At 38.4% G+C, this 26,155-nt stretch overlaps 1 protein-coding gene across 1 annotated transcript; it reads left to right on the top strand.

Annotated features, from left to right (window-relative positions):
* Positions 1-1,020: 1,020 nt before the first annotated feature.
* On the top strand, positions 1,021-22,345 carry LOC143267610 (vomeronasal type-2 receptor 116-like). Its single transcript, XM_076546527.1, has 8 exons — positions 1,021-1,235; positions 6,160-6,451; positions 6,768-7,574; positions 8,495-8,722; positions 9,735-9,858; positions 12,413-13,322; positions 16,225-16,291; positions 22,259-22,345. The coding sequence occupies exons 1-8, from the start codon at positions 1,021-1,023 to the stop codon at positions 22,343-22,345; spliced, it is 2,730 nt and encodes a 909-aa protein (XP_076402642.1).
* The last annotated feature ends 3,810 nt before the right edge of the window (positions 22,346-26,155 follow it).

Below are 26,155 nucleotides of genomic sequence, written 5' to 3' on the forward strand. Positions count from 1 at the left end.
CTGGGATTAAAGGCCTGTATCACCATGCCAGGCTCTGTTCCCAGTGTATCCTTGAACTCACAGAGAAGCAGACAGATCTCTGACTCCCAAGTGATAGGATTAAGGGCGTGTGCTACCATTGCCTGACTTCTATATAGTAGCAGTCTTTTTTTTTTTTGTGATTTCCTTACGAGATTTACTGGAGGACACAGTATATTGGGAAACACAATAGATCACCACAGTGGACCCAATGTTCAAGGAATAAAGTGTATCATGATAATATGTTGATTCAGTGATTCATAGTGGATAAAAGAATATTTCAAAAGGTCAAAGCTCAGATTCAAACGGGAAACTTGATTTTTTCACTGACATAAAGTTAATCATTTAGAAATCAATTCAACAGAACTATTATTTTCATCAGAAAGAGACAGAAAGTTTTTAGAGTCAGCCATGGACATAATATATTCATTCATACATAAGTTTTGAGAAGAAAGAATATTCAGTGACTTATGGAACCCTGGAAGGCAAAACAACTGATAGTCTCTAATCTACCAGTGCCTGGTATTGTGACTTGGTCAGGCCTGCCATGGGCCTTTTCTGATCCTTTTCCCTTTCATATACTATGGCATCATCTGGTTTCACATGTTTGTATCATCATAAATGGCTTTCTCAAAAGGAGTTTCTTGGTTCACATTAGTGACCAAATCTAACAAAATAATTTCATGCCTTGGGACATGTTCTCTTTGATCTTGGATGAAGTCATGCTGCCTGTGGCTGGAGAAGATCATAAAAATATTTTTCATCTGTCTTGTGATTGTTAATGTGGGGCCTGAGATTCAAAGCCTGAGGGAAGAAATTATTGGATAATTCCACAGGGAAGTGAAGAGTCTTGTCAGGAAGAACTTGGGATGATTCAAGGGATAGCTCCAGTCACCAATAAAATTCTAAACAAACATGCATTCACATATGAGCTCTGCACATCCACACTGGATGCTTGGAGTTCATGCTATGATGCTCATGTGTGGCCAGATACTTTGTAATATGCTGTTCTCTTGGATTTTTATCTCTTGCTTTCTGCAGATTCCTGTCCTTGTGTGCTCCTATAGCAGCAGTGAGTGCTTAATCAGACGGAATTACCGATTAATTGATAAAGGAAATGTGGTGATTACTGGTTTTTTTCCTGCATATGCTGTCTCTCCACTCAACAAAACAATTGATTGGCGGATGTATAAATTTAACAGAGATTATATGGTTGAGTATGTCTTTTTTCCATTTATTCATTATCTAAATTTGTCATTCATATGCACTGAGGGAAGTATGGATTCCAACATCATTATTTCTCTCTTCCATTCCTAGATCTCTTCTCTGGTGCAGTCTTCTTAGTGACTCATCTTGTGCTTTCAAGGGGGAAATGGGAATTTGGGTTTTATTCATTTTCTTTTCTATGATAGACACTGGGAATATCCCTCATATTCTCAGCTAAGCCCCTAACTCCTCAGGATTTGGACGTTTTCAATATTAGCTCTACTGTAGATGGAGTATATAGTAGAAAGATGATAGAGTATTTGATGGAACTCTAGACGTCTAGCTGTGCTCCTGTGAGAAGAAATGAATGTCACTGAAGTTAGTGATCAGGGATTTTGTTGTGTGTAAATGACATGTGTTATTTGTATTTGCTGCTCAAGATTTGGGATCAGGGATGTCAGAAATAGACATTTGGACTAACTTTCTGCTTTAGAAATGCCTTCATTTGCCTCAGATTCTTTCATCTGACTTCTAATAATTGCATTATCTGATAACTTAGATGCTTACCTGTTAGTTCCATGAAAATTCCATGTATACTTCTTCATTATTATGAATGTGTTTCCCTGTGCCCCTTAATGTGATGAGATCTTGGAATACTGCTTTTAGTTATTCTCAAAGATACAAGATTAAGACATAGTGCCAGGCAAGTCTAAGTGAGTATCTAGGTCCTGCTAAAGTTATAAAATCATGTGTGTTAGGGTTTAGAAGAAGTCAAGGATGTTCTACCCAAGCTGACATGCTCATAGCTGTGGGTAATCACACAATAAGTGTCTGAAAATGAAAATGCAGCTTGATCTCAAGTCTGAACTCAACAGAGGCAACATGGAAATACATATTCAAGAGTTAGGTTGAAGGCAATGGGTGGAAAATCACCTAAAATAAACATAGAACTGAGGATGGTTAATTGTCAGTATGGCAGTTCTGTGTCTGCTGAAATGTGGCTGTGGAGAGCAGTGAGAAAGTGTTCAAGCATGGAATGTTATTTTACATGAAGGTTATTGTAATATGGTAATAGGTTAATTCTTAATTTTATACAATGAAGGCACAGAGAAAAATTTAAAAGATAAAATATTCTGTGGAAGAGTCTACTGGCTCCAGAGATGATTGCTTACTTCAAGTTAGGTTAAAAAGCTGTATGGTCTACCAGACATTCGACCTTGTAAGCAAGAAGGAGATTTGTCTGCATTACAGCAGATGGTGTCCCTGTTCCTCCCTGTTCCTCATCTTCTTCTCTGTTCTCCAATCTCAGCAGTTCAGACAACACTGTGCATCAGCTTAAGTCCCTCTTCAGCTTATACAGCAGCAACCCCATGCCTGCAAAGGGACTGTAATAATGTGAGTTCTCTGTGGCTGGGTTGTCTAATATGTAAATGATGAAAATGTTGTGTAAGCTTGATTTTATATCTTATGATGTATAAAAATGAAACTAAAGTAAATTTGCTATTCTAAAAGCTATGAAAGGGCTGGAGAGATGGCTCAGCCATTAAAAGGCTAGGCTCACAACCAAAAATATAAAAGCTATAAAAACCAACATGTTTGATTTAGACAAAACAATTGCAAATTATACTTTGCATAGAGAGTGAGGCTCATTCAACTATATACACTGCAAGGATCACAACTGCTTTCATGCTTTTGAAAAACCTTTTACACAGGTGTGGGAAAGTATGTATGTAATTACAAAAGTCTCTTGTTCTGTCTTTCTCCAGTTAAATTTCCTCATGTTCTAATGGTAGCATTATAAGTATATTTATCTTCATTGTCATAACTACAAAAGATCATGAGTTGTGGGGCTAGCATTATTTTTTATTTCACTACTTTTTGTGGTGACTAATTTTCTAACTGGATTTAATTTTCTTGTTGAAAGGTGGTAAATAAATGTTTGATAGGTACAGAATTATGTCTAATAGGTACAAAATATATCTACCATCTGATTAAAGCAAATTAATCTACATAAGCACATATTGATGAACACTATAGAATCTTTCATGTATGGTGGTTAATTTCCTTGCAAAGTAATAATGACAAAGTTTCTCTCATTGTGTATGAGTGTGCTTTTCTTTAACACTAACTTAGAAATATGGCTGACTTAGTATATCCAAGCTGCATTGTATCAGTTATGTATGCATTTGTATATTAATAACTTGAAACAGCTCATGAATTAGATGAATATGAAAAGTAATATTTTAAGATTTTTTTCTAGTTTTACTGTGGATAGTCACCATTTTTCAGTATTTTTCAAATTGAAGGACATAATATCTGGTTACAGGTTATTTGAAAATCTTTTAGGATGTAAGGTTTATTTTAAATATATATGATACTTCATTCTGAAGGTGTAAAAAGACAAGAACTTTTAATTGTACAAAATCTATCTTTTTTATTAATTTTACATACCAACCACAGATACCCCTATCTTCCTTCCTCCCAACCCTACAGCCTTCCACCTGCTTACCCACAGCCCATTCCCTCCTCCAACAAGGTAAGGCTTCCCATAGGGAGTCAGCAGAGCCTGGTCCATTCAGTTGAGGCAAGTCCAAGACCCTCCTCCTGCACCAAGGCTTTGCAAGGTGTCCCACCATAGGTAGTAGGCTCCAAAAAGTCAGCTCATGCACCACGGATGGATCCTGATCCTACAGCCAGGGAGCCCATTAAGCAGATCAAGCTACACAACTGTTTAGCTCATGCAGAGGGCCTAGTCCAGTACCATGGAGGCTCTACATCTTTTGGTCTAAAGTTCATGAGTTCCCACTAGTTTGGTTTGGTTGTCTCTGTAGTTTTTCCTATCATGATCTTGATGCCCCTTGCTCATAGAATCCATCTTCTCTCTCTTTCTCTTCAAATGGTCTCCTGGAGCTCAGCATGGTGCTTGGCTCTGGATCTCTGCATCTGCTTTCATCAGTTACTGGATGAAGGCTCTATGATGACAGATAGGGTATTCACTTATCTGTTTAAACTTTTATTCTTTTTCATGTTTGGTCATGAATCCCCAATCTAAAATAACAGGGGGAAAAGCATGTTAACTATACTACAGCATTTTCCTTCCATAATAATTCAGACTCTTAATGATTGGGTTTTCTCTGAAAATAAAAAGATCAGGTGAATATCAAATTGTACACTGGGTTATCTTCATCACTTTCATTCAGAAGAATGAGTATTTATTGAATCTCTTTTGCTATAGAATAGAAATGATGTGAGGCTGGAAACACTTATCAACCCACACAGAATATTGTTCCTTTCCTACTTTTCCTACTGACCAGTCTGTGAATTCTGACCCCATTGTCATCCTTCTTAAAATATTATTGTTTATCAATTATCAAGATCATACTTTTTAGTAATGGCACATCCTTTCTGTTTAATATATTTATCATCATGACATCAATATCTGTTTATGGCGTAGAGGATGATAATTCATCATATGTGACAGCACATCCTTTCTGTTTAATCCTCAATTACTTTCATTGGTTTCTTTAAGTTTTGATTTCCCATAGTTCTCAGTAATAATTATACTTTTGAATATATTTATCATCATGACATCAATATCTGTTTATGGCATAGAGGATGATAATTCATCCTATGTAAAAAATGTACAAAGATTAAATTACGAAGTTTAATATGCCCACCTTGCAACTTTAATCATGGTAATTATACATTTTCTGGCAATCTATGTGCTATCCAAACCAAATATGTTGCTGGATATTGTGGTGGTTCACACCTATAATCTGTAAAATTTTATGGCACAGACAGGTTTTCAAGGAGGCATGGTCTATATAGAAAGTTTAAGAAAACCCAAGTATATTTAACAATAGTGTTCTTTTTTTATTAAGAAATTATTTTTCATTGTACATACATATCTGAGATACCCCGCTTCCCTCCTCCCCCTCCCCACATCTACCCCACAACCCAACCCCACTCCTCCCTACAAAAAGTCAAGGCCTCCCAGAGCGGGGCACTTATAGTAAAGGTAAGTCCATGCCCTTCCCTCAAGGCTGCTCAAGGTAGTGGGGCTCCAAAAAGCCCCCTCATGCACCAGGGATGGATTTTGATTCTACCTCCAGCACCCACCCACCAAGCAAATCAAGCTACACAGTTATCTTACCATGCAAAGAGATGACCAAATCAAACTAGTGGAAATTCATGAAAGTACTTTGTAAGTAGACCTAATAAAAACAACACAGTTTGTGAATAGCTTTTAGTGAACAACTCACATTTAATACTGTCGGGCTAGGATATTAAACCCCCATTAAGTTGCCCACAGTGTGCTTGTATCTTGGTTCCCAGCAGAACAAAATGCCAAACTCCAAGTCTCTGAAGTGAAACAGAGAAACACTGTCCCATTATTTTTGCACTGATGGGTATATAATGCATAGTAACATAAAGGAGTCCTTATTTATGTCATCTGAGCTCTATCAATATTTTTAAAGCTTTTAAACTAATAAGTTTTGTGTTGAAACTGTCTTCTCAAAATTTTGGGCATCAATTATACTTTCTGACTTTTTTTGTGGCTGTTCAGCTGTTTATTAGACCATCAAGTGTTTTAGGCAGGCAAAGTAATACAGATTCACAGAGTTAAACAAATGCAACATAAATAAAAGTAACATACATAAAATAATAGTCTACAACATTTTCCCTTTTTTCTAAATAGCGAGAACTGTTTTAACTTTAACACAGTATAACTACATACAACAAAATGTTATCAAGTAAGAATTACATTTACAATATTCCTATTCTACTTATAGTAAATGCTGGGAAGATACTTAAACATGGACTTTGGAAACAGAATCATTCAAACTGTAAAACCCATTGAACTAAACTTACACATATATCACATGTTGTGTGGTGTGAGTGTTTATCATTAATACTGGTCTCCCTTGTGTGCAGGTTTAAGTTGAGGAACTACCAATGTATTTTGGCCATGATGTTTGCCATTGAGGAGATCAACAGCAATCCCGATATTTTACCAAACACATCCCTGGGATTCATTGTCCAGAATGTTTTTGATGGTCAAAGATACACTCTGGCCAATCTTATTGGTACATTTTCGGGCCCTGGTTATGCTCCCCCTAACTACAGATGTGCAAGAGCGGGCATGTCAGCTGCTGTACTTACGGGACCATCATGGGCAATATCAGAATACATAGGGACACTGCTGGGTCTTTACAAATATCCACAGGTGAGAGATATGGGATAGGACATGATGTCAACTCTGCTTGGTGACAAGGCAATTTAAATCACTCTGAATGGGTAGGGAAATGATGCAGACAAATGGTGATGCATCTATATTTCTCTAGCTTAGAATGGAGGGAAAGGAAAGGGTGGAGTAGTGACAAACACTAATGAACCTAGTATTTTCTGTACATTTTGGAAAACCCTTAAGAAGGCAGGTTTTACCTTCAATGTAGTGTTGCCCTACAGGCTTCAAATCATTGCTGTAGAATTGAGTTGAATTTTATGACAATGTTCTTCTCTCTGATTGTTTTTCTCTACAGCTTACTTTTGGACCTTTTGATACTATTCTGAATGAAAAAAGATGGTTTTCTTCCCTGTACCAGGTGGCCCCCAAGGACACATCTCTGAAACTTGGCATTGTATCTTTGATGCTTCATTTCCACTGGAACTGGGTTGGGCTGTTCATCATAGATGATGACAAAGGTGCCCTGATTCTGTCAGATTTGAGAAGTGAAATGGAGAAAAATGGAATCTGCATAGCATTTGTGGAAATGGTCTTAACCGTCAGGGGTTCATTCATGACAACATCCTGGAAAAATCAGGTGCAGATCCTGGAATCATCAGCAAACGTGATAATTATTTATGGGGACACTGATTCCTTATTAAGCTTAATAGCAAATATTAAGGAGAAGTTACTTACATGGAAAGTCTGGGTCCTGAACTCACACTGGGATCATTTCAAATTTGATAACTATTTCCTGTTAGATTCATTGCATGGGGCCCTTATTTTTTCACACCACAAGGAGGAGATCATTAATTTTACAGATTTTATTCAGACAGCCAATCCTTTCAAATACCCACAAGACACATATCTTCATGTATTGTGGCACTCATTCTTCAATTGCTCATTTTCGAGAAAAGATTGTAAAATTGTGGATAACTGTCTGCCTAATGCCTCCTTGGGCTTTTTGCCAGGGAACATGTTTGACATGACCATGAGTGAAGAGAGTTACAATGTGTACAATGCAGTGTATGCTGTGGCCCACAGTCTACATGACATGATGCTCAATCAAATATATTTTCATACTCGTGGAAAAGGAAAAGAGATGGAATTCTTCCCCTGGCAGGTAATGCTACTGTTGTGTATTATAACATCAGCAATATCAAACACCAAAAATGATAAATGCAATCAAACTAGACAATATGTATTTTAGATTATTTTGTGAAAAATCTTTAAGAGAGACTGTGCAAGGTGGAGACTGTTTTAAGTCCTTATGTAGTTGTATTGCAAAGTGTCACACAATATTTCCTAGGGTAAAATTTTCAGCATAAAAGTCCATTTATCCCAGAGATTTCCCACAACAGAAAAGTCAGAGGCAGAGATGGTCTCAATGGATATGAAATCTTCTAAGATGCTTATGTTATGTAAGTTATCACTCATAAAATCATTTATTTTATATAGTAAAATTATAAATATTTTCAAAACTTAGTTGGGTATGACTATACTTTCAACAAAGGGGAAAGTTTTCTCTATGCACACTCTGAGTGCTTGCTTCTAAGTTTTCTAGTGAAACTGATTCGAATATTTTAGATGCATAACGATAATTTCATTATCCTAGGGTATCATTTATTTGATGTGATTGGTACCTATATTAAAGGTGCTTTTCACAATTAGGATTAAAATCATTAAGAGATGTTCCCTGATCTGTCACTGGTCTATGGACTGGCTTCTGGGAACCTGGTGCTTGTGGTGTGACACCTTGCAGAGCTTGCTGCAGTTGGAAGGGGCTTGGATCTTCCTAGGCTCAGTGTGCTGGGCTCTGCTGACTCCCCAGGAGAGACCTCGATTTGGGGGAAGTTGGGATCCAGGGTGGCTTGGGAAAGCAGGCTGGGGGTGGGAAGATGGAGGAGTGGGGATCTGTGTATGGTATGTTGAGTGAGTAAAAATTTCTTAATAAAAATGAAAAAAAGGAGAGATGTTCCCTGAATCTGCCTCTGTTTTACTACTCTGGAGATTATTTAAGATAACAATATGTATCTCTTTTAGCTACACCCTTTCCTAAGGAAAACACTACTCATCAATAATGCTGGAGACCATGTGGTTCTGGATCAGAAAAGGCAATCATATGTAGAATATGACATTCTCAATTTTTGGAATTTCCCAAAAGGTCTTGGGATAAAAGCAAAAGTAGGAACATTTTCTCCAAATGCTCCAGAGGGCCAGAAATTGTACTTATCTTCTCACATGATACAGTGGGCCACAGGATTAACAGAGGTGGGTTTCATCTTCCTTCAGTATTTGACCTATATATAAATTTCAAAAACTATATTTCTGTGTATCATGACCCTTCACTGCTCACAAAGGGCCCATTTATAGGCACATAATGACCACCAATATAATGAATTGCCTTCATACCTGATTTTGCTGAATGAACTGTTTATTTCTTAATCTGCTCATTTATTTAATGTCCTAAATATACTATCTGTTTCATGATTACTTCTATCATTGTCATGAGTCACTTGACATATTTATTTTGATCCCATCTTGAAAGGTTTCAGTCAGGGATCAGATGGTCTTTTGCTTTTTGTAGAAGGACAATTCAATGTAGAAGAACAGGAGTAGAATGAATAGATGTATTAGTTGTTGATTTAGCTGCTGCAGCAAAAACAACTACCTAATGAAAAATATAGGATCATTTTTCTGTGCTCACAGTTTGAAGGTATATTCAATCACTTCAGAGGGCCATGTTTTTAGAGAATCAACAGTCAGGATGCAGAGGTAGCTGAATGCTACTGTTATCATCCTTTCTTCCTTTTCATTCATTCATTGACCAGAGCCAATATCTTGGGGCCACATCCTTTAGAGAGGATTTTTGACCACAAGTAACATAGTCTGGAAAACCTTTTACAATTATCCTCATTTATTGGTTTCCATAGTGGTTTTAAGACCTATGAAGTTGACAAGATGAACCATTACTATGGAAGAAAAATGTATAAGCCTTTGTATCCAGGAGTCAAGAGACAGTAGATTTTTAGTCTCACCAAGACATGCTACCAAGGACCTAAAGTTTTACCTCTATACTTTGCCTCATTATCTTTCAACCATTTTCCAACAAAGTTGTGTTATTAAGGCCAAGTGCTGACCACATGGACCTTTGAATGACTCATTCTACTAGTAGAAACAATTCAACAAAAACAAATTAATGATTCCATATTTGAAAACACTCTGCCTATTACACATTCCCTAAAACTGGAATATTTGCTATCATTTATTTTATTATTCTCAGATTCCGCAGTCTATATGCAGTGAAAGCTGTGATCCTGGGTACAGAAAAACTCACCAGGAGGGCAAAGCTGCCTGTTGCTTTGACTGTACCCCTTGCCCAGAGAATGAAATTTCCAATGAGACAGGTAAATGCCAATCATTTCATAGATAGATATATAGATAGATACAGACAGACAGACAGACAGATAGACAGACAGACAGATATGTGCAATAAGAAGAGAAATCATACACAGATTTATGTTGTTAACATTTTTATGAATAATTATGTTTTTTATACCTGGAATATTTTAATTGAATAGATACTATTTAGAAAATACTTGTGGACTTACATTCTTTACCTCTATAATAGGGACTCTTTAAATTTTATTTTTTTTATAATTGGAATCCTTTCACACTTTATATGTACATAGATCTAGTTCTTTCATCAAATATATTGAGGTTGGCAAGATGGAGCACCTCATCCTTACCTTGAATGTGTATCACTTATACACACTGGACATGTACTACATTCATGTGCTTGTTGGTTTGCACAAAGGAGGAGCACCTCACCCACTATAGTCAAATTCCATAGGGCTACATGTTAATAACTAGATATTAAAGGAAAATGAAGGCCAAGGATGAGAATAATGCACAAATATTAGACAGTTGAAAATTTAATAGCTACTCACTCAAATACTGTAGGGTAATCTGAAACTATTCCATAAAGTAACACGTTTAGTACTATATGAAGTAATTTGTATAGCTTGCATATTAGATGCCTTTCTTTAAAAAGAGATGGAGTTCTGCATATGAAGCTTGTATTATGACCTAGGCCATTAAGAGCAAAAGAAATACTCCAAATAGAGAAGAGAAGGAGTAACAGTGGAGAAGAGAGACATGAAAGTACAGTGTAAAAATATAACTTCAGAAACTATTCATGTGGGCTTGAGAGATGGCTCCAAAGTTCAGAGCACAGGCTGCTCTTCCAGGGATCCAGGTTCAGGTTCCAGGACACACATGGTGGCTCACAGTCTCTGTAACTCCAGTTATGCCCTATACTGGACGCTTCAGGCCCGGGATGCTCATGATTTCTAGACCTGTAGAAACACACACACACACACACACACACACACACACACACACACACACACGAAATAAAAATAGATTTATTTATTTTTAAATAAATGAAATGAGCATAGGTATGTAAGCTGAAGAAATGGAAGAAAATCAAATATATTGACATAGATTTAATGCTACTAAAATTGAATTAATTCTTATATTCAATAACAATATCAACAAAAGTAAAAATTCAGTCTACACAACAGGACTGAGGCATATAAGAACCTACATGCACTGTGGCAGCATGCACAGGGCCTGCCCAGGTAAATCTAGATGGGATCAAAGCATGCAGATGAAATATTGGACATGAGCTGCCACTTCTTACCAAGACCATTTCTGCAATTGATGTCCACTTGTAAAGGAATACTAAGTTTTCCCAATGAACTATCACTGGGTATTGTAAGAACCCTTAATGATAGGACTGTTGCCCAAGGGTAGATGACCAACACAAAATGACCTCAGATGTTTCTTTGTCTATTTGCTTTCATTGGCCTCAGGTTTGTTTGTTTTGTTTTTATTGGACTTTTACTTTATAGTTTATTTTGTACCTTCTTGCTTTATAGTATGAGTGTGTATGTTTGTGTGTGTGTGTGTATGAGAGAGATAGACAGAGACAGAGACAGAGAGACAGAGAGGTAGAGAGAGGGAGAGAGGAGAGAGAGAGAGAGAGAGAGAGAGAGAGAGAGAGAGAGAGAGAGAGAGATCTTGATTGTTGACTTGATTTTTTTTTGTTTTGTTTCCATGTTAAAGAGAAAGAAACTGTGGACTTGTGTGTTCATGGAGGTCAGTATGATCTGGGAGAAATAGAGGAGGGAAAAATCAAGATCAAATGTATTATATAGGGAGCGTGAATGGAAATGTGATGATATAAAGAAGTTTAATATATATTGAAAACAAAAAGCTATATAGAAATATATAATGGAAATATGAGAGAAAAATCCATAGCATGCATGATAATCTAAGAAAAATGATAAGATGTCAGGAACAAAGGGATCAAATATTGTTCCATGGATACTTTAGAAAATATGAGCAGTCTTTCCTATTCATAACATAGATAGTGTTGTACAGAATTATGAGAACAGTGTCACTGGTGAAGTGTTTCAAGGCTTTAATAATTTAAAAATACTAATTCACTCAGGATCCTTCAAAGAATAAGGAAATAGAGAACTCCATGGACTTTAGGAATGTAGGTATATTTGGGACTCATATAAAAGAATACCATTGTAAGATAAGGATATCAAAGTACATTCTGTCTATCACACTGAATTTCCATGTCCTCTTGAAAATGGAGATGTATTGATGAAAAGACAATCTCTAGGTTCATGCAATGTATATCAGTGCTCTAATGACTTATAGAACAGATACCACAGTGTCACTAAGGTGAGGATATCATATGAGTAACAACAGAGAAAGCACTGGGGGTGTTTAATTTCTGTCAGCATGAAGCAGAAGGCAAATGGAGTTTAATCCTTCTGTATTTGTATCTGATGACATTTCAATGTTCTGGAGGAGAGAAGAAAGTGGCTTAGGATAAAAGGGAAAACCTGAGTATGCACTCATGATCACCTGCATTTCTGCCAGATGTGGACCAGTGTGTGAAGTGTCCAGAAACTCACTATGCAAATACAAAGAAGAACTACTGCCTACAGAAAAGTGTGACATTTCTGGCCTATGATGACCCCTTGGGGAAGACACTCACCTTCATGTCCTTGGGCTTCTCCTCACTCACAGTTGTTGTGCTTGGGGTGTTTCTGAAGCACAGAGACACTCCCATTGTCAAGGCCAATAATCAGGATCTCAGTTACATCCTGCTCATCACTCTGACCCTCTGTTTTCTCTGTCCCTTGCTGTACATTGGCCATCCTAGCAGAATCACCTGTATCCTACAGCAGAACACTTTTGGACTTCTGTTCACTGTAACTCTTTCCACTGTGCTGGCCAAAACTCTCACTGTACTTATAGCCTTCAAGGTCACTACTCCACGGAGAATGAGGAGGTGGCTGCTGATAGCAAGGGCCCCCAATTTCATCATTCCCATCTGCACCCTGCTGCAAGTTGTTCTCTCTGGAATCTGGCTGGCAACCTCTCCTCCATTTATTGACAAAGATGTCCTTTCAGAACATGGACACATCATCATCATTTGCAACAAAGGCTCAGCTATTGCCTTCTACTGCATCCTGGGATACCTGGGAACACTGGCCCTAGGGAGCTACCTTATGGCTTTTTTGTCCAGGAATCTGCCTGACACATTCAATGAAGCCAAGTTCCTGGCTTTCAGCATGGTGGTGTTCTGCAGTGTCTGGGTCAGCTTCCTCCCTGTCTACCACAGCACCAAGGGGAAGGTCATGGTGGCTATGGAAGTCCTCTCTATCTTGGCTTCCAGTACATCACTCTTAGGCATCATCTTTGCCCCCAAGTGCTACATCATACTATTAAGGCCAGAAAGGAACTCACTTCATCACATTAGGGAGAAAACATATGCTAGGAGGAAAAACCTTAAAAACTAGCTTCTATGTTTCTTAAATTAAAGAGCTTTGAAGCATGATTGTTCTTCACTGTCTGAACACTCACATATAAAGCTATAATTTGGCATTTGGTCCCATAGGCTGTTATTTCTTTAGGTGATCATATTAGGCTACATTAATTCTGTATCCATCTTTTTGTCGCGCTGAAATACAAGCTGCATTTTGAGTACTTCTCTTGCATTGACTATTGCTTTTGTGTTTTGGTTTCATTTGCTGATGAAATCTAAATTTGTGAATTCTTGCACTTGGATCATTCACAAATTTTATTCATTTAACAACAGAATTGCAAAAAATATTTACTCTATCAACTGTGGGTGATCACAAACATATTCAAGTCATGTGTGTAAATATTCTTCAATGTTTTTCTGTACATTTATTTATTTTTAATTTTTAATTTTTATTTTATTTTACAATACCATTCAGTTCTACATATCAGCCCCAGGTTCCCCTGTTCCCCCCCCTCCCACCCCTCCCCTTCCCACCCCTCCCCCCTCCCATTCCCACCTCCTCCACAGCAAAGCCTCCCCCGAGGACTGAGATCAACCTGGTAGACTCAGTCCAGGCAGGTCCAGTCCCCTCCTCCCAGACTGAGCCAAGCGTCCCTGCATAACCTCCAGGTTTCAAACAGCCACCTCATGCAATGAGCACAGGACTCGGTCCCACTGCCTAGTTGCTTCCCAAACAGATCAAGCCAATCAACTGTCTCAACTATTCAAAGGGCCTGATCCACCTGGGGGCCCCTCAGCCTTTGGTTCATAATTCATGTGTTTCCATTCGTTTGGCTATTTTTTTTCAGTAATTGAGTAAAACTGAAATTTATTATAAGCCACAGTTGTCCTTGGGACCTCCATGCTATATATATAGCCTCCATGGTTCTATGGGTTGTGGTCTGATTGTTCTTTATTTTATATCTAGTATCCACTTATGAGTGAGTACATACCATGACTGTCTTTCTGGGCTTGGGTTACCTCATTCAGGATGATTTTTTTCTAGTTCCATCCATTTGCCTGCAAATTTCATGCTTTCATTGTTTTTCTTTGCTGAGTAGTACTCCATTGTGTATATGTATCACATTTTTTTTCATCCATTCTTCCCTTGACGGGCATCTAGGTTGTTTCCAGGTTCTGGCTATTACAAATAGTGCTGCTATGAACATAGCTGAGCATGTATCTTTATGGTATGAATCAGCATTCCTTGGGTATATGCCCAAGAGTGGGATGGTTGGGTCTTGAGGTAGTTCGATTCCTAATTTTCTGAGAAACCGCCATACTGATTTCCACAGTGGTTGTACAAGTTTGCATTCCCACCAACAGTGGAGGAGTGTTCCCTTTGCTCCACATCCTCTCCAACATTGGCTGTCATTGGTGTTTTTGATCATAGCCATTCTGACAGGTGTAAGGTGTTATCTCAGAGTTGTTTTGATTTGCATTTCTCTGATGATTAAGGATGTTGAGCATTTCTTTAAATGTCTTTCAGCCATTTGTGATTCTTGTTTTGTGAATTCTCGGTTTAGCTCTTTAGCCCATTTTTTAATTGGACTGTTCAGTATTTTGATGTCTAGTTTCTTGAGTTCTTTATATACTGTGGAGATCAATCCTCTGTCAGATGTGGGGTTGGTGAAGATCTTTTCCCATTCTGTTGGCTGCCTTTTTGTCTTATTGACTGTGTCTTTTGCCCTGCAAAAGCTTCTCAGTTTCGAGAGGTCCCATTTATTAATTGTAGTGCTCAGGGTCTGTGTTGTTGGTGTTTTATTTAGGAAGTGGTCTCTGGTGCCACTGCGTTCAAGAGTACTTCCTACTTTCTTTTCTATTAAGTTTTGTGTAACTGGATTTATGTTCAGGTCTTTGATCCACTTGGACTTGAGTTTTGTGCATGGTGACAGATATGGATCTATTTGTAATCTTTTACATATTGACATCCAGTTATACCAGCACCATTTGTTAAAGATACTTTCTTTGTTCCATTGTATAGTTTTGGCTCCTTTGTCAAAAACCAGGTGTTCATATGTGCATGGATTAATGTCAGGGTCTTCAATTCGGTTCCATTGGTCTGTATGTCGGTTTTTATACCAGTACCAAGCTGTTTTTATTACTATAGCTCTATAGTAGAGTTTGAGGTCAGGGATGGTGATGCCTCTAAAGGATGCTTTATTGTATGGGATTCTTTTAGCTATTCTGGGTCTTTTGTTTTTCCATATGAAGTTGAGTATTTTTCTTTCCAAGTCTGTGAAGAATTGTGTTGGGATTTTGATGGGGATTGCATTGAATCTGTAGATTGCTTTTGGTAAGATTGCCATTTTTACTATGTTAATCCTACCTATCCATGAGCATGGGAGATCCTTCCATTTTCTGATATCTTCTTCAATTTCTTTCTTTAGAGATTTAAAATTCTTATCAAAAAGGTCCTTCACTTGTTTAGTTAGTGTTATCCCAAGGTATTTTATATTATTTGTGGCTATTGTAAAGGGTGATGTTTCTCTGACTTCTTTCTCAGCCCTTTTTATCATTTGTGTATAGGAGGGCTACTGATTTTTTTGAGTTGATCTTGTATCCTGTCACTTTACTGAAGGAGTTTATCAGCTGTAGGAGTTCCCTGGTAGAGTTTTTGGGGTCACTTATCATATCATCTGCAAATAGTGAAAGTTTGACTTCTTCCTTGCCAATTTGTATCCCTTTGATCTCCTTTTGTTGTCTTATTGCTCTAGCTAGAACTTCTAGTACTATATTGAATAAATATGGGGAGAGTGGACAGCCTTGTCTTGTTCCTGAATTTAGTGGTATCGCTTTGAGTTTCTCTCTGTTTAATTTGATGTTTGCTATAAATTGCCTTTATTATGTTTAGAAATGTTCCTTGTATTCCTGATCTTTCTAAGACCTTTATCATGAAGGGGTGTTGGATTTTGTCAAAGGCTTTTTCAGCATCTAATGAGATGATCGTGTGGTTTTTTTCTTTCAGTTTGGTTATGTGGTGTATTACATTGACTGATTTTCATATGTTGAACCATCCTTGCATCCCTGGGATGAATCCTACTTGGTCGTAATGGATAATTGTTTTGATGTATTCTTGCACTCGTTTTGTCAATATTTTGTTGAGTATTTTTGCATCAATGTTCATGAGGGAGATTGGTCTGTAGTTCTCTTTCTTTGCTGCATCTTTGTGTGGTTTGGGTATCAGGGTAATTGTAGCCTCATAAAAAGAGTTTGGTAGTGTTCCTTCTGTTTCTATTGTGTGGAACACTTTGAAGAGTAATGGTATTAGTTCTTCTTTGAAAGTCTGGTAGAATTCTGCACTGAAACCATCTGGTCCTGGGCTTTTTTTGGTTGGGAGACTTTTGCTGACTGTTTCTATTTCTTTAGGGATTATTGGTCTATTTAAATGGTTTATCTGGTCTTGATTTAATTTTGGTATGTGGTGTTTATCCAGAAAATTGTCCATTTCTTCCTGGTTTTCCATTTTTGTGGAGTACAGGTGTTTTGAAGTATGATCTGATGATTCTCTGGATTTCCTCATTGTCTGTTGTTATGTCTCCCTTTTCATTTCTGATTTTGTGAATTTGGGTGCTCTCTCTTTGCCTTTTGGTTAATTTGGCTAGGGGTTTGTCTATCTTGTTGATTTTTTCAAAGAACCAACTCTTTGTTTCATTGATTTTTTTGTATTGTTCTCTTGTTTTCTATTTCATTTATTTCAGCCCTCAATTTGAATATTTCCTGGCGTCTATTTCTCCTGGGTGGGTTTGTTTCTTTTTGTTCTAGAACTTTCAGTTGTGCTGTTAATTCATTGGTACAGGATTGCTCCATCATCTTTATGTGTGCATTTAGAGCTATGAATTTTCCTCTTAGCACTGCTTTCATAGTGTCCCATAAGTTTGGGTATGTTGTACTTTCATTTTCATTGAATTCTAGGAAATCTTTAATTTTTTACTTTATTTCTTCCTTGACCCATTGGTGTTTCAGGTGGGCATTATTCAGTTTCCATGAGTTTGTGGGTTTTCTATAATTTTTGTTGTTGTTGAGGTCTAACTTTAAGGCATGGTGGTCTGATAAGATACAGGAGGTTATTCCAATTTTTGTATCTGTTGAGATTTGTTTTGTGGCCAAGCATGTGGTCAATTTTTGAGAAGGTTCCATGGGGTTCTGAGAAGAAGGTATATTCTTTTGTGTTGGGATGGAATGTTCTGTAGATATCTATTAAGTCCATTTGAGTCATAACATCTGTTAGGTCCTTTATTTCTTTGTTAAGTTTCAGTCTGGTAGATCTGTTTTTGGTGAGAGTGGTGTGTTAAAATCTCCCACTACTAATGTGTGGGATTTGATGTGTGTTTTAAACTTTAGTAGTGTTTCTTTTATGAATCTGTGTGCTTTTGTATTTGGAGCATAAATGTTTAGAATCTAGACTTCATCTTGGTGGATTTTTCCTGTGATAAATATGTAATGTTTATGCTGATCTCTTTTGACTGATTTTAGTTTGAAGGCTATTTTATTAGATATTAGGATAGCTACACCAGCTTGTTTCTTTGGTCCATTTGCTTGGAAAGCCTTTTTCCAGCCCTTTACTCAGAGGTAGTGTCTGTCTTTGAAGTTAAGGTGTGTTTCTTGTATGCAGCAGATGGATGGGTCCTGTTTTCTTATCCATTCTGTTAGCCTGTGTCTTTTTATAGGTGAGTTGAGATCATTGATATTGATGGATATTAATGACCAGTGATTGTTAATTCCTGTTATTTTTTGTGGTTGTGTTGTATTGCCCTTCTTTGGTGTATGTTGGTGTGGGATTATCTATTGCTTGATTTTTCATGGATGTGTTTAGCTTCTTTGGTTTGGATTTTCCCTTCTTGTGCTTTCTGTAGGGCTGGGTTTGTGGACAGGTATTGATTAAATCTGGTTTTATCCTGGAATATTTTGTTTACTCTGCCTATGGTGATTGAGAGTCTTGCTGGGTATAATAGTCTGGGTTGGCATCCATGGTCTCTTAGTGTCTGCATAAGATTTGTCCATGATCTTCTAGCTTTCATAGTCTCTATTGAGAAGTCTGGTATTATTCTGATGGGTTTGCCTTTATATGTTACTTGGTCTTTTTCCTTTGTGGCTCTTAATATTTTTTCTTTGTTCTGTGTGTTTAGAATTATATGGCGAGGGGACTTTTTTTTTTTCTGGATCCAGCCTATTCGGTGTTCTGTAAGCTTCTTGTATCTTCATAGGTATTTCTTTCTTTAGGTTAGGAAAGTTTTCTTGTATGATTTTGTTGAATATATTTTCTGTGCCTTTGAGTTGGTATTCTTCCCCTTCTTCTATCCCTATTATTCTTAGGTTTGGTCTTTTCATGGTGTCCCAAATTTCTTGGACGTTTTATGTTACGACTTTTTTGTCTTTAGTGTTTTCTTTGATGAATCTATTTTCGATATTGTGTCCTCAGTGTCAGAGATTCTCTGTTCCATCTCTTGCAATCAGTTGGTTATGCATGTTTCTGTAGTTCCTGTTCATTTAGTCAGGATTTCTATTTCCAGCATTCCCCCAGCATGTGTTTTCTTTATTGTCTCAAATTTATTTTTCAGATCTTGGAATGTTTCTTTCATCTGTTTAATTGCTTTTTCTTGGCTTGATTTGATTTCTTCCCTTTTTTGTTTGTTTTTTCTTCCATTTCTTTAAGGGAGTTTTTTATTTCCTCTTTAATGGAGTTTTTCATTTCCTCTTTAAGGGAAGTTTTTATTTCCTCTTTAAGGGAATGTTTTATTTCTTCTTTAAGGGCCTCTATCATCTTCTTAAAGTCATTTTTAGGATTGATTTCTTCTGTCTTGGTATGTTCAGGTCTTGCAGGTGCAGAATCATTAGGTTCTGATTATGCCATATAGGTCTTTATGTTGTTACCTGTATTTTTGCACTGGCGTGTACTCATCTCTTCCTCTGCTCAGTGCAGGTGGGGTCTGCATCTGAGAGTGCCTCTCTTGGTCTAATTTTCAGTCTTGGTTCACTAGGAGTTCTTGGTTAAATTTGTGCTATTGGGCTGTTTCTTCAGGAGGAGCTGATCTCAGTCAGTGAAGTATATACTTATGATTCTGGTGATCTGGTTTGGTGGCTGGGCAGTGCCTTCTTTTGTGTTCCCAGGTCACGTTTTGTTCATTGGTCAACTCCTCAGCTGATCTTGTTTCTTCAGACTTCAAACTGTAGGCATCTGAATCCTCTCCCAGATGGATTTCAGCTGAGCAGGGGTATTCTCACCAACACCTCCAAGTTGTTGGGTTTTGCAGGATCAGCAGCTGGGCCCTGGGTTGGTCTCAGACGGAGTGTTCAGATTCGTTCTGGTTCCGTCCCAAGGAGACAGCTTCTTTCCCCGGTGTTGGGGTTAGAGGCGTCCCTGTTCCAAGCTTTTGATTAAGAGTGTGTTTTCACTAGCTCTTCAGCAGGTAATAGCTCTGTTTCTGGTCTTTATTGAAACTATGTTTCGGCTGCCACCTGCTGGGCCTACCTGCCTCTGCACTGGGCTTGCCTGCCTCTGCCTGATCAATCTACCTCTGTCAGCCTCAGCCGCGGGCCTACCTGCCTCTGCCTGTCTACCTCTGCAGGCCACCACCAGGTCTGTATGTCTCTGCCGGCTGCCGCAGTGGGCCTACCTGCCTCTGCTTGTCGCTGCTGCTGGGCCTAACTGCCTCTGCCTGTGGCTGCCGCCGCTGCCGGGCCTGTCTCTCAATGTTTTGTATTTGACATTCAGTACAGCAAATTTGTGTGAATATAGTGTATTGTTTCTGAAGCCCTTAAGACACTTCACCAATTTATCATGCTTTCTTATGGTATATTACTATATTCCAATGAAATTCAAATTCTTTACACGCTGTATATCCTTTCATGATTATACTATACCAGATTACTACATACTAAGTTAGGACCTCATTTTATAACCCAACTACAAACATCAACCAGAACAGCCAATTTGCAGTCAATGCATGGAGGCACTCTTTAATTTTGCTGATGTAGACAAAATGTGTAGCTATAACTACTCTCACTTTGTTTTCATTTCTTGTTTTGACTCTAAATATCTAAGCAGCCTTTATCTCCTCACTTCTCGACCGATCATCACCCTTTATTATATTGTTGTGTATTCCTTCAACTCACAACATGGACTTGGAAAAGATTTCAATCCAGAAGGGCATTATCAGCCACAAAAGTGGAGGCTTCTCTGTACCTAGGAATTCAGATGAAATCAGCACAAGATCCTGGGCCCCAGTGCCTGTCTGTGTATTGGGTGTATGTGAACCAGGGTGTTCACATCATGTCTGAGAATGTGAGACCAGTCAGAAAGACTAGTTCAAGAAGTTTAAATTAGAAGTCATAAAGGCAAGGAATAGCTCATACAGGGTCTCCATAAGATTGTACTACTATTGCCTTATCTGTCTCTAAAGACTCAGGACTTTTCCCATGATGTACTCCTATCATGCATAGGGAATCTGTCTTTTTATCTTCAAAACTCAGCTACCTGGTCCCTTCAAATAGTAGCTTATAGACGTTCTAAAATGTCTGCATGAGGGTCATGGCCTCTAGTTAAGCTTCCTTATCATAGAAGTTGCCACACATGTGAGCCCAAACAATGAGGACTCTGCAGAAAGACCAGTGGTGGCAGTCCTCAGCTGGCACCGTCTGGTCACCAGATGTTCTGCACTCCAGACCTTCCACTTTGAAAGTGCAACTCATCAGAGCAGTCACACCTGTTATTGCTTAGAAGGATCATGACCCTGGGAAAGGTGAGCAGGGTGATATCAGTACATAGACATTTATATTCACCTACATAAGACCCCCTCAATTTGGATATATGGAGAATTGAAAATGTTGAAGCCACCACTCATCAGGTTGAAGTGATCCAGATAGGATTCGGATGTGTTCCAAAGCCCCTTTCAAAACTAATTCGACTTGATTACCCTCTACCTTCCTAGTCTCTGTGTGTACTCCTGGATAAACACACTTGTAAACATTCATAACCCGGACCCCCAAATGAGAGAACACATGACACTTGTTTTTCTGTTTCTGGTTTTATTTATTCAGTACAATATTTTCCAAATGCATCCATTTTGCTGTAGACATCAGAATTTTATTTTCCTTATAAATTGAATGATTTTCCACTGTGCATGTTTTGCATGTTTTCATTGTCCATTCTCATGCTGATGAAGATTTATGCTGATTTTAATTCCTAGCTATCGGGAATAGAGAAGAATGATGTGGATGTGAAAGTCTCTCTGTAGAATTATATAGAGTCCATGAGGTACATGTGAAGGTGTCATTAACTCAATTATGTGGAAGTTTTATCTTTATCTTTTGGACAAACTCCACACTGAGTCCCACTGCTGTTAGCACTCACACCAATGGTGAATAAATTTTCCCTTCCCCCACTATTGGAGAAATTATTTTGAAAGGATATTTATTTAATGGTGTAACTCACAAATTAAGTAATGGGTAGGTCGCAGGGTCTGGGGAAGGTGTAACACAGTCCAGCGGTGTTCTCCGGAGCTCTGCACAGTCAATCTGCACCGGTCAGCGTCCCAGCACCGAGAGAGCGCCCAGAGAGAGCGCTGGCCTATCCAGCTCTCGGGTCCCCGGCGCCTCCCCTCACCCCGCCTCGTAGGCGTGACAGTTGCCAGAGTCTCAATGGGGGTTGGAACTTCCAGAACCAAGCTGGAATGGCTACCCACTACACCCCACATTCTTAATATCCTTTGTTGTCATTGTTTCCTCATGGGTAGACACTCTGACAGGAGTGAGATGGAGTTTCATAGATTTATTTTTCATCTTTGGTGTGTAAGAGTGTTGAAAACTATTTTAAATATTTATTAACCTCTGTACTTGTCCTTTGAGAATTTGTTGTTCAGTTCCATACCCAATGGCTTATGTTCTTGTCACTTAGATTCTTGTGTCCTTTGTAGAGTCCTGATATTAACACTTGGACAGATGTACAGCTAGCAAAGCTTTTTCAATATCTTCAGGGTGCCTTTGAAGATCCGCAGCAGTAACCACTGGACTCTATCCACAAATGTCCTTTCTACACATAGGTGTCTTAATTTTGCATTGTTTCATGACCTTCTTTTCTTTTTTTTTTCTTTTTTCTTTTTCTTTTTTTTTTTTTTACTTATTTCCTCTATGGCTAGAATCCTAGTCAGAAAATCCTAATGTGTATGTATTCTTTGAAATACAAGTTTCAGGTGTCTTCAGTTGAAGTACTTTACCCAGCTGGATTTGATTTTTATGCACAGTGGAATATAGGGGTATAGTTTCTTTCTTTTACAGATGTCTGTCTCATGGCACTACTTGTGAAAGATACTCTCTTTTTTCAAATGAGTGTCTTATTATCTTTGTCAAAAATCAGGAGTCTAACTTCCATCTATGCCCACTTCTCTATTTATTATAACTACTTTGTCTGCTATGATCATTTGTTTATTAGGATTCTGCTATATAAACTGTGAGCATGATATTTGTTCATCCATACTGATTATTTTTAAAGGAGATAACTTAGGAGATTGGGAGTATTTTAATCTTTCAAATGAATTACAAGAAAGTTTTTTTTTAAAGAGTAGCACCGCATTTTTCTTTGAGCTATAAGATCCATGGTTTCCTTTAGAAAGTATTCCATTTTCACAATAATAATGTTTTGCACCAATGAGGATTGGAGTTACTTCCATCTTCTAATGTCTTCAATTTATTACATCAGTGTTACAGAGCTTCATTGTAGATAATTGTGAGGCCTTTGATGACCTTTATTCAAAAGTAATTATGGAACCTATGGGTTATGAGATTTCTCTGATGTTTCTGACTCAGTGTGTTATTCACTATTACAGAGGAAGGTTTTTTGACTTTTTATATAATCACTGTAACCAGCCACTACCTGAAACTGCTGTGGAATATTCTTTTATGCTGTGTGAATATATGTGATTGTAGCTGGTCTAATAAAGAAACTGATTAGCAAATATCTGGACAGAATAAGATTAGGTGGAAAAACCAAACTAAGGACAGGAAAGAACAGTGATGTCTGGAGGGAAACAATCCAGCTACCGAGGGAGCAAGAGATACTAGAGGACAGGTAAAGCCACAAGCACAAGCCATGTGGTAAAACAAAGATTAATAGAAGTGGGCTAATTTAAATGTTAGAGCTAGTAACATGCCTCTGAGTGGTTATTTGGGAGCAGGCAGTTGGGACAGGAAAACTCTGCCCACATGAACCTGTTTATCAGCTCTAGGAATTGTTCCATGAAATCTTCTGAATACCTTAAGTATTTAATCAGATCACGTGCAAAGAGGAATATTCTGACTTTTTCTTATTTACTTGTATTTGTCCTTCACTTGCCTTGTTTATCTACCAGAAATTCCCTGGTTACTTGGCATGGAGAAAAGTTCTCTTATTACAATTGTCTTGGTTATGATGTCTTTAGGAATATTTTTCTCTATTAGCATGATGTTTGACTATAGGTCTGCCATACATAGCCTTTATTATAGTGAGATATGTTCCAACCTTAATCTGTAATCCCTCCAGAGCTTTAAACATAAATGGATGCTGAAATTCCATACCTATTGACACAATCATGCAATTTCTTTTTTTCTTTGCCTCTTTTTTTAATTTTATAATTAAATTTAATTTTACAAATCAGCCACTGATTCCCTTGTTTTCCCCCCTCTCACATCCCCCATCTATCCCCCATCACACCCCCCCATTCCCATCTCCTCCAGGGCAAAGACTCCCCTGAGGATTGAGTTCAACCTGGTAGATTCAGTCCAGGCAGGTCCAGTCCCCTCCTCCCAGGCTGAGCCAAGTGTCCTTGTATAAGGCCCAGGTTTCAAACAGACAACTCATACATTGAGTACAGGACTTGGTCCCACTGCCTGGATGCCTCTGAAACAGATCAAGCTAATCAACTGTCTCACTTATCTAGAGGGCCTGATCCAGTTGGGGGCTCCACACCTATTGGTTCATAGTTCATGTGTTTCCATTTGTTTGCCTCTTTGTCCCTGTGCTTTATCCAGCCTTGGTCTCAACAATTCTCACCCATACAAACCCTTATCTTTCTTGCCAACTGGACTCCTGGAGCTCCAACTGGGGCCTGGCTGTGGATCTCTGCATCCAGTTCCCTCAGTCATTGGATGGTGTTTCTGGCATGACAATTAGGGTGTTTGGCCATTCTATCACCAGGGTAGGTCAGTTCAGGATGTCTCCCGACCATTGCCAGTGGTCTAATGTGGGGAGATCATTGTGGATTTCTGTGGGCCTCTCTAGCACTTTGCTTCTTCCTAGTCTCATGTGGTCTTTGTTTATCATGGTCTCTTATTCCTTGTTCTTCCTCTCTGTTCTTGATCCATCTGGGATGTCCTGCACCCCCAAGTTCTCTTTCTCTCAACCCTTGCCTTTTATTACCCCCATTCACGTCCATGCTGTTCATATAGATTTCATCCATTTCTCTGTCATTGGGCAATCCACATGTCTTTCTTGGGGTCCTGTTTTCTAGGTAGCCTCCCTGATGATGTGAATAGTAGTCCAGTCATCCTTGTTTCACATCTAGTATCCTCCTATGAGTGAGTATATACCATGTTTCTCTTTTTGAGTCTGGGTTACCTCACTCAGGATGATTTTTTCTAGATCCATCCATTTGCCTGCAAACCTCATGATGTCATTGTTTTTCTCTGCTGAGTAGTATTCCATGTGAATATGTACCACATTTTATTTATCCATTCTTCAGTTGAAGGGCATCTAGGTTGTTTCCAGGTTCTGGATATTACAAATAGTGCTGTTATGAACATAGCTGAGCATGTATCTTTATGGAATGAATCAGCATTCCTTGGGTATATGCCTGAGAGTGGTATAGCTGGATCTTGGGGGAGAATGATTCCCAGTTTTCTAAGAAAGTGCCATATTGATTTCCAAAGTGGTTGTACAAGCTTGCATTCCCACCAGCAGTGGAGGAGAGTTCCCCTAGTTCCACATCCTCTCCAGCATAAGCTGTTTTCAGTGTTTTTGATCTTAGCCATTCTGACAGGCATAAGGTGGTATCTCAGAGTTGTTTTGACACAGACACCACCTGCACCGCACAGAGGAAGAGATGAGTAGACACCAGTGCAAAAATGCAGGCAACAACATCAAGACCTATATGGCAACATCAGAACCTAGTGATTCTGCACCTGCAAGACCTGAACATACCAAGACAGAAGAAATCAATCCTAAAAATGACTTTAAGAAGATGATAGAGGCCCTTAAAGAAGAAATAAAACATTCCCTTAAAGAGGAAATAAAAACTTCCCTTAAAGAGGAAATGAAAAACTCCATTAAAGAGGAAATAAAAAACTCCCTTAAAGAAATGGAAAAAAAAAAAAAAACAAACAAAAAATGGGAAGACAAGCCGGGCGGTGGTGGCGCACGCCTTTAATCCCAGCACTCGGGAGGCAGAGCCAGGCGGATCTCTGTGAGTTCGAGGCCAGCCTGGGCTACCAAGTGAGTTCCAGGAAAGGCGCAAAGCTACACAGAGAAACCCTGTCTCGAAAAACCAAAAAAAAAAAAAAAATGGGAAGACATCAAAGAAAGCCAAAAAAAAGCAATTAAACAGATGAAAGAAACATTCCAAGATCTGAAAAATAAATTTGAGACAATAAAGAAAACACATGCTGGGGGAATGCTGGAAATAGAAATCCTGACTAAATGAACAGGAACTACAGAAACATGCATAACCAACTGATTGCAAGAGATGGAACAGAGAATCTCTGACACTGAGGACACAATAGAGAAAATAGATTCGTCAGTCAAAGAAAACACTAAAGACAAAAAAGTCGTAACATAAAACGTC

Source organism: Peromyscus maniculatus, chromosome 1, assembly GCF_049852395.1.
Source record: "Peromyscus maniculatus bairdii isolate BWxNUB_F1_BW_parent chromosome 1, HU_Pman_BW_mat_3.1, whole genome shotgun sequence".
NCBI classification, from domain to species: domain Eukaryota; kingdom Metazoa; phylum Chordata; class Mammalia; order Rodentia; family Cricetidae; genus Peromyscus; species Peromyscus maniculatus.